The 19,847-nt window shown below is 45.7% G+C and overlaps 1 protein-coding gene across 4 annotated transcripts; it reads right to left on the minus strand.

Annotated features, from left to right (window-relative positions):
* Window positions 1-580: 580 nt before the first annotated feature.
* VPS52 (VPS52 subunit of GARP complex) lies at window positions 581-19,802 on the minus strand (the record flags this gene model as incomplete). Of its 4 annotated transcripts, none has more annotated exons than XM_079713158.1 (20): window positions 581-1,289; window positions 1,496-1,614; window positions 1,830-1,941; window positions 13,291-13,356; window positions 13,584-13,691; window positions 13,802-13,897; window positions 14,189-14,312; window positions 14,590-14,708; window positions 15,167-15,322; window positions 15,766-15,899; window positions 16,257-16,314; window positions 16,461-16,593; window positions 16,705-16,805; window positions 17,099-17,249; window positions 17,633-17,808; window positions 18,077-18,144; window positions 18,336-18,411; window positions 18,592-18,644; window positions 18,802-18,886; window positions 19,713-19,802. In XM_079713158.1, the coding sequence occupies 20 exons, from the start codon at window positions 19,800-19,802 to the stop codon at window positions 1,143-1,145; spliced, it is 2,172 nt and encodes a 723-aa protein (XP_079569284.1). In that variant the 3' UTR covers window positions 581-1,142. The 4 variants fall into 4 exon arrangements, with proteins under 4 accessions (XP_079569284.1, XP_079569285.1, XP_079569286.1 ...); XM_079713159.1 differs by having other exon boundaries at window positions 14,174-14,312; XM_079713160.1 differs by lacking the exons at window positions 18,592-18,644; window positions 19,713-19,802 and having other exon boundaries at window positions 18,802-18,828.
* Window positions 19,803-19,847: the final 45 nt, after the last annotated feature.

Below are 19,847 nucleotides of genomic sequence, written 5' to 3' on the forward strand. Positions count from 1 at the left end.
CCAGGCCTTCCCCCTTAGGACTTAAGGCGCCCCCATGTCTCCCGAGTCTAGAGTCTGAGTTCAAACGAGCTGTACAGGCAGCGGCAGCAGGCAGGCGCCGAGTCGTAGAAATGGATGAGATGGTCACATTGCAAACCTGGCCTACTAATGCCCCAGTGGTGTGGGTACCGCAGCCCTCTAGCAAGTGGCTGTGACAACCACACCAGAGGAGCTAGGGAGCTGACACTGAAGGAGAGGAGGCAGGAGGCAAAGAGAGCTGGTGTCGGTGTCAGGGAGCCAAGGCACACCTTGGACAGTGCCCAAGGTGGCACAGCCCTTGATGCATCTGCTGTCTTAACCAGGGCCATTTCCTCCACCAGGCTGACAGTCTCCACCCTAAAAGCACTACAGCCACTCTTTTGGCCTGTGGTAGCTAGAGGTGAGAGGTAACCTTGTGCCCCTACTTTCTGGACACCCACCAGAAGGGATGTAGGCCCAGGAGGTAGTCAGAGAGCAAAGGTGACCCTGGAGCAGAGATGGGGCTACTTGAAGGCCCCAGGAGGAAGGAGAAAAGAAATGGGAAAACAGTGTTATGTCATGTTAAATATTTATTGTTTTCTGCAGACTGACCTTGGTGTAACTCTCAAGCCAGGAGGGGACTGGTTAGTGTTAAAGTTGCTGAGATCTTAAGTCAAAAAGCTACAGAAAAGAACTCACTTTGAGGGAAAAGAAAAAAAAATATCAACCATTATGAGGCAGTCTCCCCTTGCCACACCAATTCGAAAAGTCGAGGGTTCACACCTCATAACATGGTGACAAGAGCTCAGTGAACCAGAAGGTTTTACTGGAAGAAGAAAAAAAGCCCTGGGGGTGGGGCAGTGGAGGGAAAGAGAGGAATGACAAAACTGGAAAAATAATAAAGGTCATTTTGGAAGCCCAGGAGGAAGTGGTCCTGGGAAACCTGAAGACATGGGAGATTCTGAAAGCAAAAGGGATTCAGCTTATCCTGATGAGGCAGGGTCCTGGGAATGAAGGAAGGGTGAGGCATGTCAAGGACCTGGGAGGCAAGGGAAGAACTGGAAGGGGGCCCCCAGGTGAAGAAGGGTATGGGATGGGGCACAGAAGTCTATGGAGAGGGCTGGCGGCTCCCAGGGTCCGGCGCATCAGAAGTTGGGCTTGTGCTTCTTGAGCTCCACCATGAGGTGGTGGATGTTGATGAGCTCGGCCCGGGCAGGCAGGGCTCGGAGCTGCGGCTGAGACAGCACCCGGTGGAAGCGATGATAGAGCTGGATCAGTTGGGTCAGCGCTCCCTGCTCAGAGAAAGTCACAGAGGGATGAGAGGTGGGGTGGTGCTAAGGATGATGATTAGGAGTCAGGTTAGGGCTCATCCAGAAGTTTGGGCACAGCTGGTAGTTGAAGATCAAGGGTCATTTGTATGAATCTGAGCCCAGAGAAAAGAGGGGGGGAAATCAGTGATGGGGTGGGGTGGGAGTGGGGACTGGGAACTGCAGGTCACCTGGATGATACTGGTTCCATTTTTGAAGTTGGTGAAACTCCGCATTACATCCTGACTCAGAGACTCCACCGACGATTTCCAGGAACTACCAAAGCCACGGATTAGCTGAGTAACCCGGGCTGAGAGTAGGAGGAAAGAGATCATGGCTAAGTGATATTTGATCCCTCTAAGTCCTCCCCAAGGCATAGCCATCCTCACCATGCAAGCCCGCTTTCCTAGTGTTCTCCCAACACACTCTCCTGCTCGACACCCTCCCCATGTAATCTGCATCCTTGAATTTTTCTTTTTCGTTCACCTTTCCACTGACCCCATCACAACCACCCCATCCTCAGACCTTCTTCCCCTCGAAGTCGTTCAGCTTGTCCACGCTCAATCAAAGCCTCAGCTTCCTTCACAAATGCCACCAGACCCCCAAAGGGGGGAGACAGCAATTCTTCAATGAATTCCTGTAGAAACATACACACATACAGAGTTGAGTTTACTGGTGTCGGCAGATTTTCCCCAATTCTGGCATCATGCCCAACTTGGTCCTTAGAAAACTCCCATAACAGAACAGCTAAACTCTGCAAAGGTCATATACTTTAAGACACTGCCAGTCTCACAAGAAGTAGGGGAAATCTCCAAGGATTACCCTCCTCAAAAAAAATTTTTTTAATTACATTTGAAAAAAATTGAGCTGGGAGCAGAGGGCTGGAACCAGAGAAGTGGACAACTGGGAGAGGCAGGGCTACCAGAAGGCAAGTGGCCATGGCAACCCTGCTATCAGGAAGCTGAGCCTGATGCTAGCCTTGAGTGAGGATGCTGAGCCTGGTCTCTCACAAGAGCCTCAAAGAGGTGCCAATGTAGACCCAGGTGGACAGCATCTTTCAGCTATTGCAAAAGGAGAGGCAAATCTTCTCTGAAATCCCCTCGATCCCAATTTAGGCCCCTATGGCTGCTTAAGACCAAGAAAAAAACTCAAAGATCACCAGTCACAGAAGAAAGCAAGCTACCACGAGAGTCAGCACAGACAATAAGCAATGGACTTAGACCTCCAAAGACTGCCAATGTTATAACTGTCAGATACAGAGCAGCTGTACATTCTGTAAAAACTGTTCAAAGAAGTTAAAGGTACAGACACAAACATGAGCAATTAACAAGATTAGGAATGGAAAGACTTGAAGCAAAATGGAATTTTAAAGAAATGATTTTAAAAATTTTTTAGAGTCAACTGGCTAAATCACAGATTAGAAATATCTGGAAGCATGATAGAGCAAATTGGAATTTATAATTAAAGAACTGACTCAGAATGCAGCACAGACAGATAAGGAGATGGAAATTTTTGAGACACTGATAAGTATAGAAATCTAATGGTCTAGGCAGTGATCATTGATGCTACTGGCAAAAAGAGAGCCAAGAAGACATTATGTGCCCCTGATAGAAGTACACACCACTACCTCTCAAATAGCCTTGTAAAAAACATCTAAATGGAACCTGATCAAGCCTTTCCATCGAATTACACATTTATGGGAAAAGAGGAACAGTTTAGGCATGCCACAGAATGCAGTCAGCAAAATCCAGACTGTACATCATTCTACATGACAAATGACTCAATTTCTTCCACAAATAAATTGCAGAGTGGGGCAGGGGGGTAAGATGGAAGGGAAATCTGTAGATTAAAAAGAGACATGTGAAAAAAAAAAAAAGAGAGACATGTATGGACGCATATGGATCTTGACTTGAACCACTTTTATGAGATAACTGGGGATACCTGAATACTGGCTATTTTGAGAGTGGTTTTTTTCTTTTTTTGGCCGCACCACACGGCTGATCTCAGTTCCTCGACCAGGGATTGACCCTGGGCCACTGTAGTGAAAGCACCAAATCCTAACCACTAGACCGCCAGGGAACTCCCTGAAGTGATCATTTTTTTTAAGTGTGATAAAGTATTGTGGTCTTTAAAACACATCCTGATATAGATGAAGTGATAGGGATGTACAGAATTTAATTCAGGGACTTCCCTGGTAGCACAGTGGTTAAGAATCTGCCTGCCAATGCAGGGGACATGGGTTCGATCCCTGGTCTGGGAAGATTCCACATGCCGTGAAGCAACTAAGCGCGTGCGCCACAACTACTGAGCCTGAGCGCCACAACTACTGAAGCCCGTGTGCCTAGAGCCCATGCTCAGCAACGAGAAGCCATCACAATGAGAAGTCCACGCACCACAATGAAAAGTACCCCCGCTCGCCACAATTAGAGAAAGCCCATGCACAGCAACAAAGACCCAATGCAGACAAAAAAAAAAAAAAAAACTTTTAAAATTCAAAATCACTATGGGTGGGGGGGAAGGGTGGGAGGAGGATGAACAGTGAGTGTTGATACAGATGAAACAAAACTCTCTGTGAGTTGTTATTGGTTGAAGATCTGTGATGGCCCCTGGGAGTTCACCATGCTATCCTCTACATAGCATGTACATTTGAAATTTCCCAAAACACAGAGTTAAAATGAAAAAGCAAACAAACAAGTAAAAAACAATGGAAGGGAGGAATTAAAATACGAAAAGGAAAAAGAAAAAACACAAAAATAAAAAACCCAACCCAAATAGTAAAATCTGGTAAGGTGAAAATGAAACTTTTATTCCATTTAAAAATAAACTACTTCCACTTGAAAATAAAATCTTTTGTGGAATCTAATATGGCACAAATGAACCTGTCTACAAAACAGAAATAGAGTAGAAGCAAGAAGAACTACAATCCTGCAGCAGGAGGAACAAAAACCACATTCACAGAAAGATAGACAAGATGAAAAGGCACAGGGCTATGTACCAGATGAAACAACAAGATAAAACCCCAGGAAAACAACTAAATGAAATGGAGATAGGCAACCTTCCAGAAAAAGAATTCAGAATAATGACAGTGAAGATGATCCAGGACCTCGGAAAAGAATGGAGGCAAAGATCGAGAAGATGCAAGAAATGTTTAACAAAGACATAGAAGAATTAAAGAACAAACAAACAGAGATGAACAATACAGTAACTGAAACGAAAAATACACTAGAAGGAATCAATACCAGAATAACTGAGGCAGAAGAACGGATAAGTGACCTGGAAGACAGAAAGGTGGAATTCACTGCTGTGGAACAGAATAAAGAAAAAAGAATGAAAAGAAATGAAGACAGCCTAAGAGACCTCTGGGACAACATTAAACGCAACAACATTCACATTACAGGGGTCCCAGAAAGAGAAGAGAGACAGACAGGACCAGAGAAAATATTTGAAGAGATTATAATCAAAAAGTTCCCTAACATGGGAAAGGAAATAGCCACCCAAGTCCAGGAAGTGCAGAGAGTCCCATACAGGATAAACCCAAGGAGAAACATGCCAATACACATAGTAATCAAATTGGTAAAAATTAAAGACAAAGAAAAATTATTGAAAGCAGCAAGGGAAAAATGACAAATAACATATAATGGAACTCCCATAAGGTTAACAGCTGATTTCTCAGCAGAGACTCTACAAGCCAGAAGGGAGTGGCATGACATACTTAAAATGATGAAAGGGAAGAACCTACAAGCAAGATTACTCCACCCAGCAAGGATTTCATTCAGATTCGATGGAGAAATCAAAAGTTTTACAGACAAGCAAAAGCTAAGAGAATTCAGCACCACCAAACCAGCTCTACAACAAATGCTAAAGGAACTTCTCTAAATGGGAAACACAAAAAAAGAAAAGGATCTACAAAAACAAACCCAAAACAATTAAGAAAATGGTCATAGGAACATACATATCGATAATTACCTTAAACATGAATGGATTAAATGCTCCAACCAAAAGATATAGGCTTGCTGAATGGATACAAAAACAAGATCCATATATATGCTGTCTACAAGAGACCCACTTCAGACCTAGGGAAACATACAGACTGAAAGTGAGGGGATGGAAAAAGATATTCCATGCCAATGGAAATCAAAAGAAAGCTGGAGTAGCAATACTCATATCAGATAAAATAGACTTTAAATTAAAGATTGTTACAAGAGACAAGGAAGGACACTACATAATGATCAAGGGATCAATCCAAGAAGAAGATGTAACAATTATAAATATATATGCACACAACATAGGAGCACCTCAATACATAAGGCAACTAACTGCTAACAGCTATAAAAAAGGAAATCGACGGTAACACAACAATAGTGGGGGACTTTAACACCTCACTTACACCAATGGACAGATCATCCAAACAGAAAATTAATAAGGAAACACAAGCTTTAAATGACACAACAGACCAGATAGATTTAATTGATATTTATAGGACATTCCATCCAAAAACAGAGGATTACATTTTCTTTTCAAGTGCGCACAGAACATTCTCCAGGATAGATCACATCTTGGGTCACAAATCAAGACTCAGTAAATTTAAGAAAATTGAAATCATATCAAGCATCTTTTCTGACCACAACGCTGAGATTAGAAATCAATTACAGGGGAAAAAAACGTAAAAAACACAAACACATGGAGGCTAAACAATACGTTACAAAATAACCAAGAGATCATTGAAGAAATCAAAGAGGAAATCAAAAAATACCTAGAGACAAATGACAATGAAAACACGATGATCCAAAACCTATGGGATGCAGCAAAAGCAGCTCTAAGAGGGAAGTTTATAGCAATACAATCCTACCTCAAGAAACAACAAACATCTCAAGTAAACAATCTAACCTTACACCTAAAGGAACTAGAGAAAGAAGAACAAACAAAACCCAAAGATAGTAGAAGGAAAGAAATCATAAAGATCAGAGCAGAAATAAATGAAATAGAAACAAAGAAAATAATAGCAAAGATCAATAAAACTAAAAGCTGGTTCTTTGAGAAGATAAACAAAATTGATAAACCATTAGCCAGACTCATCAAAAAAATGAGGGAGAGGACTCAAATCAATAAAATTAGAAATGAAAAAGGAGAAGTTACAACAGACACCACAGAAATACAAAGCATCCTAAGAGACTACTACAAGCATCTCTATGCCAGTAAAATGGACAACGTGGAAGAAATGGACAAATTCTTAGAAAGGTATAACCTTCCACAACTGAACCAGGAAGAAATAGAAAACATGAACAGACCAATCACAAGTAATGACATTGAAACTGTGATTAAAAACCTTCCAACAAACAAAAGTCCAGGACCAGGTGCCTTCACAGGTGAATTCTATCAAACATTTAGAGAAGAGCTAACACCCATCTTTCTCAAACTCCTCCAAAAAATTGCAGAGGAAGGAAAACTCCCAAACTCATTCTATGAGGCCACCATCACCCTGATACCAAAACCAGACAAAGATACTACAAAAAAAGAAAATTACAGACCAATATCACTCATGAATATAGATGCAAAAACCGTCAACAAAATACTAGCAAACAGAATCCAACAACACATTAAAAGGATCATACACCATGATCAAATGGGATTTATCCCAGGGATGCAAGGATTCTTCAATATACGCAAATCAATCAATGTGATATACCATATTAAAAAACTGAAGAAAAACCATATGATCATCTCAATAGATGCAGAAAAAGCTTTTGACAAAATTCAACACCAATTTATGATAAAAACTCTCCAGAAAGTGGGCATAGAGGGAACCTACCTCAACATAATAAAGGCCATTTATGACAAACCCACAGCAAACATCATTCTCAATGGTGAAAAACTGAAAGCATTTCCTCTAAGATCAGGAACAAGACAAGGATGTCCACTCTCACCACTATTATTCAACGTAGTTTTGGAAGTCCTAGCCACGGTAATCAGAGAAGAAAAAGAAATAAAAGGAATACAAACTGGAAAAGAAGAAGTAAAACTGTCACTGTTTGCAGATGACATGATACTATACATAGAGAATCCTAAAGATGCCACCAGAAAACTACTAGAGCTAATCAATGAATTTGGTAAAGTTGCAGGAGGCAAAATTAATGCACAGAAATTTTTTGCATTCCTGTACACTAATGATGAAAAATCTGAAAGAGAAATTAAGGAAACACTCCCATTTACCATTGTAACAAAAAGAATAAAATATCTAGGAATAGGGCTTCCCTGGTGGCGCAGTGGTTGAGAGTCCGCCTGCCGATGCAGGGGACACGGGTTCGTGCCCCGGTCTGGGAAGATCCCACATGCCGCGGAGCGGCTGGGCCCGTGAGCCATGGCTGCTGGGCCTGCGCGTCTGGAGCCTGTGCTCCGCAACGGGAGAGGCCACAGCAGTGAGAAGCCCACGTAATGCAAAAAAAAAAAAAAAAAAAAAAAAAAAAAGATAAATTAAAAAACTACTTTTGGAAATTTTAAAACATTCCTCTAAAAAATCTCATGGATTGAAGAAGAAATGATTGAAATATAAAAATTCTTAGAACTGAATAATAAAAATGCTACATATTCAAATCTACAGAACTCAATAAAAGGAGTACTTAGTGGGAATTTCATAGTTGTTTTTTTTTTAAATGGCAGTGCCACAATTTTTTTTTAATTAATTAATTTATTTATTTATTTTTGGCTGCGTTGGGTCTTCATTGCTGTGCGCGGGCTTTCTCTAGTTGCGGCGAGCGGGGGCTGCTCTTCGTTGCGGTGCGCGGGCTTCTAATTGCGGTGGCTTCTCTTGTTGCGGGGCACAGGCTCTAGGACACGCACGGGCTTCAGGAGTTGTGGCGCGGGGGCTTAGTTGCTCCGCGGCATGTGGGATCTTCCCGGACCAGGGCTCGAACCCATGTCCCCTGCATTGGCAGGCGGACTCTTAACCACTGCGCCACCAGGGAAGCCCAGGAATTTCATAGTTTTAAATCTTCCTGGATGTTTGTGCTGGCAAGTTCTAAGATACTTCCAAGGAAGAGATCATTTCAATCTCAAACTCTTTCAGAATAAAAAGAATGAAGAAATACTTCCTTCCCACCTTCTTCTACAAATCCAGTATGACTTTGGTACCGACACCACACAAGTACAGTATAAGAAAAGAATATCACAGGCCAATCTCACTTCTGCACAGAGAAGCAAAAATTCCACATGAATTAGACCAAATCCAGAATGGTTTAACATTCTAAAATCTACAAATGGAATATACCACACAGTAGATTTTTTTTAATTGAAGTATAGTTGATTTACAACATTGTGATACTTTCAGGTGTATAGCAAAGTGATTCAGATATAGATATATATACAGATAGATATATACATTCTTTTTCAGATTCTTGTCCATTATAGGTTATTACAAGATATCGAATATAGTTCCCTGTTCTATACAGTAGGCCCTTGCTGTTTATTTTATATATAGTTGTGTGTATCTTAATCCCAAAATCCTAATTTATCCCACCCATGATATAATAGATTTTTTAAAACTTAAATATACGATTATCTCAATATATGCAGAAAAAGCACACATTCTTGATTAAAAATTCAATACCCATTCATGATTTTTTAAAAATTAATAACTTTTGGCATACTAGAGATTGAAAGGAATTTTCTTCACCTGATAAAGGATATCTATAAAAAACCTACAACAACAGTACTCTTAATGCGGAAATGATGAAAGCACTCCTTTTAAAATTAGGAAGAGATAAGCGTTCTCACTATCACCACTTCTATTCAACCATTCAGCTTTGTACTGGAGGTACTAGCCAATGCAGTAAGAGAATAAAGACATAGAGAAATTAAATACATAGGGATCAGAAAAGAAAAAATAAAACTGTCACAATTCAGAGATGATGAACGCCTACAAAGAAACACACACACACCTCCAAAAATATTATTATAAATAAATTAGGGGACTTTCCTGCTGGCGAAGTGGTTAAGAATCCGCCTGCCAATGTAGGGGACACGGGTTCGATCCCTCGTCCAGTAAGATCCCGCATGCCGCAGAGCAACTAAGCCCATGAGCCACAACTATGGAGCCCGAGTGCCACAACTACTGAAGCCCGCGCGACTAGAGACCGTGCTCCACAACAAGAGAAGCCACCGCAGTGAGAAGCCCGCGCACCGCAATAAAGAGTAGCCCCTGCTCGCCGCAACCAGAGAAAGACCGCAAAAGCCTCCACGCAGTGATGAAGACCCGGCACAGCCAAATATAAATAAATAAGTTTAAAAAAATAAAAATAAAGTTAAAATGATACTTAAAAAAAAGAAAGAATTTAGGAAAGTGGCTGGCTATATAATCCATGTACAAAAATCAACAGCATTTCTACACACCACTTCAAACAAGTAAATTTCTTTTTTAAAAGACAATATTTAAGGAACAACAGTTTATTTAAAGGACAAATCCTAAAAGAATAAAGTCCAAACAGTTAGAGAGAAAAAAAATGTAGTTATTATTTCTAGTAATTCCTAGTATTATTCTTAGTAATTATCCCTAAATAAATGTAGATTTATTTCTAGTAGGAAAAACTATGATAAAAACTCTTAGCGCAAGAGTGATTAAAAGGAATTTTCTTAACCTGAAAAAGGGCATCTACAAAAAAACCTACATCTACGTTACTCTTAATGAGAAAATGATAAAAGCATTTCTTTTAAACTCAGGAACAGGATATTATTCAACTATTAAACTGTCATAGAGGTCCTGGCCAGAAGAGTAAAAGATCAAAGACGTGAGAAATTAAAGGTAAAGAATTGGGAAGGATTTATGTATTCCTAGTAGGACTAAAGCTACATATTACACCTACCTAGGAGCAATTGTAACAAAAGATTTGCAATATCTTTGTGCTGAAAATTATAAAAGGTTATCAAAAGACATTAAAGAATATATTTTAAAATGTAGAGAGGGGGCTTCCCTGGTGGCGCAGTGGTTGAGAGTCCGCCTGCCGATGCAGGGGACACGGGTTCGTGCCCCGATCCGGGAAGATCCCACATGCCGCGGAGCGGCTGGGCCCGTGAGCCATGGCCGCTGAGCTTGCGCGTCCAGAGCCTGTGCTCCGCAACGGGAGAGGCCACAACAGTGAGAGGCCAGCGTACCGCAAAAAAAAAAAAAAAAAAAAAAAATGTAGAGAGGGGCCATGATCCTGGATGGGAAGTTTCAATATCAAAAAGTATCAATTCTTGTAAACTGATCAATGCAACTACATTCAAAATCATTAATGAGCTTTTTTGAAAATTTATAAGCTGATCATAAAATTTACATGAAAAATCAAAAGGCCAATAATACTCAAGATAATGATGAAAAAGAAGGTAGGAGAGGGAATTCCCTGGCAGTCCAGTGGTTACGACTCTGCACTTCCATTGCAGGGACATGGGTTCAATCCCTGGTTGCGGAACTAAGATCCCACAAGCTGCATGGCGCCACCAGAAACAAAACAAAACAAACAAAAAAGAAGGTAGGAGAATTTGTCCTAAAAGCATAATAATTAAAACTGTTTTGCAGGGTAGACAAATTGATCAATGGAATAGACTAGAGGCAAGAGGCACATGTTTGTGGAGTTTTCCTGTGTGACAGAGACAGGACTACAGATCAAATGGGGAAAGAAAGGGACTTCCTATAAATGGTTCTAGGCCAATCATTTTCCAAATAGAAAATAATTAGTTTCCTACCTCACATCATACACAAAAATCAATTCTAGATAAATTTAGGGCTTAAAAGTAAAAAGCAAAATTCTACAATATTAAGAAGAAAATGCAGTATAATTTTTTTCTGACTTTGGGGTAATTAGGGATTCCTTAAACAAGACACAAAAATAAGGATGATTAAATTCATCAAGTTACAATTAGAAATTTCTGTTCATCATAAGACAACATAGAAAAAGTAAAAAGGGGAATTCCCTGGCAGTCCAGAGGTTAGGACTCTGCACTTTCACTGCCGAGGGCCTGGGTCTGATCCCTGGTCAGGGAACTAAGATCCCACAAGCCTCGCAGAGCAGGCAAAAAAATTTCTTTAAATAAAATTAAATTTAAAAAAAAGTTAAAAGATAAAACACCTCCTGAAAGGTATCTGCAACCTATACAATCAACAAAAGATTAGTAGGTAAATGTATTAAAAACTCTTATAAATCAATAAGAAAAACACAAACAGCCCAAGTTTTAAAAGGTCAAATGCTATAACAGACATTTTACAGAAAAGAAAAGTTTGTATGGTTACTTAACATTTGAAATGATGCTCAAACTCATTAGTAATCAGGAAAATGCAAATCAAGCTCCCAGTGAGACACCTACCAGAAGGGCAAAGATAGTCTGATCTATTGTATGTTGGAGAAAATATGACTCATTGAAAATTCTTATACATTTCAGGTAAGGAATAAACTGGTCCCATCACTTAGGAAAACAATTTGGCATTGTCTCATAAAGTTGAATACTAGCATTCTCTAGATGCAGCAAGGCTACTCCTACTTCCAAGAGAGATTCTTGTTTTTTTTTTTTTTCTTTTTTGCAATACGCGGGCCTCTCACTGTTGTGGCCTTTCCCGTTGCGGAGCACAGGCTCTGGACGCACAGGCTCAGCAGCCATGGCTCACGGGCCCAGCCGCTCCGCGGCATGTGGGATCTTCCCGGACTGGGGCACGAACCCGTGTCCCCTGCATCGGCAGGCAGACTCTCAACCACTGCGCCACCAGGGAAGCCCCAAGAGAGATTCTTGATAAAATTTTTGATATATCTATGTGTGCTAAAAGACATAATTGTTCATAAAACAATGCTCACAGGAGCAAGAAACTGGAAATAATCCAAATGTCCTCTGTTATATTCACACAATGTAACATTATATTGCAGTGAAAAAGAATGAGCTACAGCCATATGTCATAACAGGACGATACTAGAAAAATTATGCATGAAATAATCCTGTGATTCTCGCTTTTATGGCACTCAAACCCAAAACCAAATAGTTACTGTTTTGGCATGCCTATAGCTCTATTTTTTTTTTGGCCACACCATGCGGTATGTGGAATCTTAGTTCCCCAACCAGGGATCAAACTCGTGCCCCCTGCAGTGGAAGCGCAGAGTCCTAACCACTGGACCACCAGGGAAGTCCCTATGGCTGTATTTTTTATTTTTTTTTTATTTTTTTTTTTATTTTTTTTTATTTTATTTATTTTTTTTTTGCGGTATGCGGGCCTCTCACGGTTGTGGCCTCTCCCGTTGCGGACCACAGGCTCCGGACACGCAGGCTCAGCGGCCATGGCTCACGGGCCCAGCCGCTCTGCAGCATGTGGGATCTTCCCGGACCGGGGCACGAACCCGTGTCCCCTGCATCGGCAGGCGGACTCTCAACCACTGCGCCACCAGGGAAGCCCTATGGCTGTATTTTTAAAAGCCAGGTCATGATAAAGACAACATTTAGGTCAAGAGGTGCCTCTATGTGAGACGCAGGGTGATGGGGTGGGGTTTATTGCCAAGGTGTGTGGTAGGTTCATGGATGTCTATATCATTAAAAAAATACAAAAGAAGGGCTTCCCTGGTAGCGCAGTGGTTGAGAGTCCGCCTGCCGACGCAGGGGACACGGGTTTGTGACCCGAACCGGGAAGATCCCACATGCCGCGGAGCGGCTGCGCCCGTGAGCCATGGCCGCTGAGCCTGCGCGTCCAGAGCCTGTGCTCCGCAACGGGAGAGGCCACAACAGTGAGAGGCCCGTGTACCGCAAAAAAAAAAAAAAAATACAAAAGAAAATAAAATAGACCAATAATGACAGCATGCTGTGAACCAAGAGTTATAACAATTCCAATTCTGTGTATCTGGAGTCTGCTAACGGCCTCTACACACACACACACACACACACACACACACACACTCTCTCTCTCTCTCTCTCTCTCTCTCTCTCTCTCTGAACTAAACAGCACATGGGACTACCCCTTTCCTCTTCCCCACACCCCTACCTGTGTCCGAGCATTGAGCAGCTGTTGGAAACTTTCAACCTCCTTGCTGTCATCCGCAGCCCGCTCCTAAGGGAAGACGAAGGGAAATCTCAAGTTTGGGGAGAAGCTGCCCTTCACGTCAGAATACCCCTTCTCCCCACATTTACTGTACGTAGCCAGACGCTGTGCCAGTCTGCAAGAATAAAACACCAAACAGAGCCAGCATAATCTTTGCCCTCGTGGAGGTAATGGAGCAGTGGGGGGGGAACCCGAATTCTCTGGGGAGGGAGACAAGGAGAAAGGGCTTCAGGTACCATCAGCACCCCCAGCATCATGTCGTAGTTGTTGATCAGAAACACAAGCTGCTCCTTCCTTGAGGAGAACTCGGCTGCCACTCGGAGGACAAAATTCTCCACCTCCACCTGAAAAAATGAGACGAGGAGGTGACAGGAGCAGGCAAGGGCCCCCACCTCACACTCCAGCCCCCTGCAGCAGCCCTGTGGCTCAGAAACCTCTCCCAGCCGCCCCTCACCTGTAGCTGGCCTAGCAGCTGCATCGTCCGTTCATTGGGAATCGTCTGATTGATGCTGACAAGAGCCGAGGAGAACTCTGCATAGCGGCGTGTGATCTGGGAGAAAGAAGGTAGGAAGAAAAATCAAGCCAACCCCCTGGCCCAACCCATGAAACCCCCAACTCCCTTGAAGCTGGCCAGCCGGTCTCCGGGTGACTCCCACCTCCAATCCCTCCCACCACATTGCCCAAACCCACCCTGAGTCTGACCACACTCCCAGACTGCCCCTCACACAGCGTGGCTAGCTGTCCAGCCAGGCCCATGGACACAACCGTGAACCTGGGTGACCCCTGCAGCGAGGCTTCGAGCCCTGCGTTTCAACAGCCCATTACCCCTGCCCGCCCTCACATAGTGAGGCCGAGTGTCCAGCCCCCCGAGGCGCTGAGGGTCAGTGCTGCGGACACTCTGGACGTTCATCTCCAGGATCCGTTCAAACCGTGGCCACAGCAAGGCAAGCACTTGTTCCCAGTACCTGTGGGCTTGATCAGAATCAGAGATCCGGCAAGGAATGCCAGGGGTGGGGGCCAGGGGGAGGGTGTGTGTGTGGGAACCCTGATCGACAGGTGATAGCTGGTGGAGGCTGGAGTGGGTGTGAAAGGTGAGTCTGGAAGCAGCAGTACTGCCTCTAGACAGACAAATGGGAACAGGGTCAATGGTTCAGGTCAGGAGGAGCCCACGGGTCAGGGCAGGCTGGTGCAAGACCAAAGATTTCAAGGCCAGTGGGACATCAAGGACCAGAACTCAGCGACCTGTCCAGGGCAGGAACATCCCTCTTGGCTGCAATGTTGCGGAATCGGAGGACAATATGGATACAGAGAAAAACAGCAATGGCATCGTAGCAGTCAGTGAGGTAAGACTCCAGGTGTTTCTGTGATTTAGGAACAGGCAGGGGATTGGAAGAGAGTATCTGTTACTTTGCTTTTCCCAGTGGCCATGGACAGATGCCTGTGCTCCCCTGGGGACGTGGCACTGGGGAGGGGATCTAAATGGGAAATGCTCCCTCCTTCCCTGCCCACTGGCCACTCGGGTGGTCCTGCAGCCTTGCTCCCCAGATCTAAGATCACAAGCCCATCATAGCAGAATTCAGGGCTGAGCACCAAGGTTTAGGGGCCCCTGAGTTTTCAGGTGCTGTCACCTGTGTGTCCCCAGGAGCCTCCGGGACCCCAAGCTTTGATGGTTTCATGGGGAATCACACAGCAAGGACGTGGCTCATGCATTTTAAAACGAAGGGATCCTGGTTTCAGTAACCCCAGGGCTGTGACCTCACTGTGGTGCTGATGAGAACTAGGGACAGAGGTCTAAGAGCCCGGGAGCGAGGGAGCCTACCAGGGTCATGCTGAGCGTGCGGCCCATGACTGCGTGGAAGAGGTCATGTGCAGCCGAGCCAGACACCACAAAGAATTCACAGATGAAAAGGTATTCACGGCAAGAGTTGTCGAGGAGGGCATAGTGCTGGCTGCGGAAGAGGGCCTCGAAAGGATACTAGGATGGAAGGGGTAAGAAAAAAGAGAAGGGATGGACCCCAGTACCAGCAGTCCATGGACACAGCTGGGAAATCAGCAAACCTGGGTAACGGGAACCCAGGAGACCCTCCCCATCTACCCCTAGTCCAGGCTGCGAAAGAGCATCCTGAACTGGTACTGAAGAGGTAGGGGGAGGGGGGGCATGAGAAGAGGCCGCCCCCACCTGCTGTTGCTGCTCCCATATCCTCCTCCACACCTGCCTCATGACATATCACCCACCTCTCCCCTCTGTACACCCTAAGTCAATGGTCCCAACCCTCTTATCACAGAACACTGGGGTGACTGGAGAAGGGGACTCCCACGGGGGCCTGCAGTGGGGGAAGCTTTGCCCTGAGGTCTGTACTCGGAGTTCTCCCGCCCCCCACCCCCACCCCATCGGCTAAGGCTTGCTCCGCCTCCTACCCTCTGTTCTCCCCGCTGGGCGGTGTGGGGCACAAGGATGGGGGCTTCCAGTTCAGTGGGGGAGATGACGGAGCCCCGGGTCCCCAGGGTGAAGATGGTGTTCCTGCTGCGGAGGGATGGCTTTGAGAAGAATCGTGGAGAGTCAGAGTCAAGGAAAACAGTCACATCACAACTGTGATGGAAGGTCAAAGACTCAGGACCTCCAGGGGCTCCCAGCAGCCAGACACAGCCCCAGGGTCCCTCTTTCCCAGTTCTGGGGCCCCACATCGGTGAATGGGCCCTAAGGAGCCTCGGCACCCCCTGACATCATATGCAAAACTCTGTGTCAAGATGATTTGTGCATTTTTCTGGGAAGGGAGGACACAGCCTTGATCACATTCTCAAAGGTTCTGGTCCCACAGAAAAAGGTAAGCAGCAGTGCCTTGGAGGCTGGAGCCAGAAGCCCCCTCACTCTCCAGACCAAGCATGAGGGCCCCTCAGCTCCAGGATATCTTTCTTGGCTGTATCTTCCACGCCCATTAGATCATCCTTCTCAGCGACTTCCTCATACTAGAGAAAAGAGCAGAGAGGACTGGGAACCATTGCTTCCCAAAGTGCAACAAAAAAATGTCTTTTTATACTGTCCCCCATTGCCCCGTAGCTGCCCCTCCCCCCAGCCCAGGGGCCCAGGACTGCCTCTCCCCCCATGGCCTCACCTGCACCTTCATGAGCCGCCCCAGGTAAGAGCGGTAGTAGGACAGGTAGATCTTGCTCAGTGTCTCCACGTACTCGTCCCTGATCTCCTTTGCGGTGGCCCGTTCGTTGCCCAGCAGGAACTGATAGAAAAACCTGGAGGGGCCAGGGACCAGTCAGTCTCCCTGACGGCCCAAGATGCCCAGCATCATGCTGGGCTGCTCAAGAGCTCCGAGGCCACCCCCAGCCCTTCCTTTGGGCGACAACCTGTACTTCAGCAGGGCCGTCTGGGGGATCTGATAATTGGTCATTGGTTTTCTGAAGGAATAGATCTTCTGAAGGATGAACTCTCGGATCTTCGTCACCGCCTAGACATGGGGGACCAAACACAGGGCATGAAGCTGCAACCTCCTCACTGTTTGGGAATTACTGAGGGAAGGAACAAATGTTGGATATGGGAGGAGGAAGAGTAGAGAATACCTCTTTGATATTTCTTAAGACTTTCAGGGGAATCGAGAGATGTGAGAATGAGCTCTGCCAGGTAAAGGCAAGGTGAAGTTCTTGGGCACAGGCTACAATGAGCTTTGCCAGGGCAATTCAGGGTGGGCTTCTCAGGGAGGCAGGTTTGAGTAGTCTCTAGGGTATCCACCCCCCTCCCCACCTTGATCCGGAGCCGGTCGAGCACGCCTCGGACGTCTGCACAGGCTGCTGTGCCCCTAGCCTCCTGCTCTCGGACTGCAGCTGCCTTGGCATCCAGCTCCTGCAGCTGCTCCAGGAACCGGGGCTCTGTGACTGGTGCCTCCAGAATTGCCCTGGGGAGCAAGGAGGGGTGGGATGGGTGAAGAGGGAGACCCAGACACCCCTAGACTCTAAACCATACCCCTGGCATCCAGCCTCTGTCTCTTCTCCCTTCTTACACTGCATCATAGAGTCAGGACACACGTACAAAGCTTTCTGTTCCTAGACACACACACCTCCACCACCCACATAAGCCTTGGACCCCCTTCTCTATGCCCGACCCTGGATGATTCCTAATCTTTGATGCCTAAAGCCTGCATCAAGGTTAGGAAGAGCTGTCAACCCACTCATCAGTTTCTGGAAGTGACGTGGTGGAGACCCATGTGGTAAGTAGGGTAGGTCGCTCCAGCCCATCTACTTGGTACAGACATTATGCCCCTTCCAACTGATGACTCACGTGACCAGAGCAGAGGGCACCACCAGACCATCGACAAGCTCCCCGAGTTTCCCCCGGACAGCCTGGCGGTTTCGAAGCCGAATGTTCATGGCTCCTGACTGTTCCTGCAGTGTCCGGATCTCAGAGCTGATGGAGCTGAGATCACTCTGAAAAGCTCCCAACATCTGCTCCATGCGCTGGGGGAAGGTGGAAGTGTTACTGAATGGCCATCGGGTTGGTAGGGGACGAGTGGGCCACCCAAGTTTCTTGGTAAAATCTCCAGCATCTATCAGTCCGAGGATACTGAAAGGTCACTGGCAAATAACATTAGTCATAGCGGCAACAACAAAAAAGGCTGCTGAGGTCATCCTGAAAGTGACTCTAACTGTCCCCGCCTGAGGCTGATGATGTAAAGAAAGGTCCCAGAGACCATGATCTGGGCTCAGGATTATGAGGGTTACTAACCTCAAGGACAGCATCACAGGCTGTGATCTGGTTGTGCAGAGATGCTATGTTCTCACTCTCTTGGATATCTGACTCACAAAAAGTCAAGGGGCCTCACTGTGGAGATGGAGATCCTGAGACCCGCAGGACCCCTCCAATTTCTCCCTGAGGTGACATAAACCTCAGAGAGAAGATGGCAGCCCCAGCTGGGCTGTCAGCACCATGCCCCCCCAAAATGCCCATTTTAATAACACCACCCTTTTTCTCTGCTGGAGGATACAATCCCGAATGGATTTCTGCTCAATCTGCTGTAGCTCCAGCTCAACCTGCTTTGAATAGTGACGGAGATCCACACCCTGGGAGGACAGAAACGTGACAGGTCAGGAGGGAGTCAGTGAAGGGATGCTGGAACAGAGTCAATGAAGGACTAGAGAGTAAGACACCAAGGTGGTATTAGAAGAGCAAGAGATTGTTTTCTTCTTTTCTCTGAGGGGAGGGTAAGTGGAGGGACAGATTAGTAGAGTGGAAAACCTCACCGTTTTAAGAGCTTCCTTTACTAACTCATCCTCCAGATTCGCCTGAATGTGAACTGCAAATAGAAGTTCATCGTAAGGGTCCATCCAGCTCCTCCACAGCTCCATCCCCACACTGAACATCCACACACTAACCCCTGCCCTAGTACTTCCAGCCCCCATGCCTCTCAGGTTATAGGAACTGCATCCCCCCGCCCCCGTGCCATCACTTACCATCCACTTCATCCAGGATGAATTCATCAGAGGTGATGTCCAACTCTCCAAGCTGCAATGGCTCCTGAAGACCCGGACCACCCTCCTGGAGAGGGACAGGTTAATGGGAAAGCAAGGGGGAGAACAAAATACAATGGGATAATCACCAACCCTTCAAGTGGGGGAGAAGGACTTTTACTGGTGAGCCATAGGTAAATACTGAGTCCAAAAATTCCAAAAGTCTCATATTGTCTCAGTCTTACTGATTGGGGCTGATGGGTAGGGAATATGACCAGCAGACAGGCAACCCAGAAAGGGCGGAGGTGACCAAATGAGGAAAATTAGGAGATGCAGAGGACAGAGCAGAACCTGCAGTTGAATTTAGGATCTCTAGACTCCTGCTATCTCAGGTGTTCCATCACCATCCCTCTGGGGAGCCCCAGCCTTTCTAGAAATGTCAGCTAACCTACAGTGTTTACCTACATGCCAGGTGCCATCTTATTTGTATTCATTTGCCTAATCCTAACCGACAACCTATACAGTAGGTCTTATTTTCTTCATCTCATAGGTGTGGAAAGTGATGGCACAGAGGGACTAGTTAACTTGCCCAAAGACACACAGAGTGTAAGTGGCAGAGATGGAATCAGAACCCAAGCAATCCAACTCCAGAGGCCATGTTCCTAGCTGTTACTCTACACTGCTTCTCTATTCTGCCCAAACATCTGGAGATTAACTGAAATTGTGGCCCCAGAACCTGAGTCTCGGCCATTCTGGTCCCCGCTCTGGTTCAGGTCCGATTCCAGGAAGGTGTATGGAGAGCCAAACCGGGTAGCATCACCGGTAGCAGCCGAGCAGCCTACACCCAGCCCAGGCCTTTCTGACGTGAGGAGATCGGACGAGACTCTGGAGGAGAAACAACCCTGCGTTCTCACCAGCGGCCCCTCCTCCTCCTCCATATCTGAGGCTCCGGCCCGCAACACCAGCTCCCGGGCGGCTGCAGCCATGGTCGCAGCGGCTGCCATTCCGCGCAGCCTCACTTCCGGCAGCTGTCAGGCGAGTCTGTTCCC

The sequence above is a fragment of the Hyperoodon ampullatus genome (assembly GCF_949752795.1).
Source record: "Hyperoodon ampullatus genome assembly, chromosome: 10".
Taxonomy (NCBI): Eukaryota; Metazoa; Chordata; class Mammalia; order Artiodactyla; family Ziphiidae; genus Hyperoodon; species Hyperoodon ampullatus.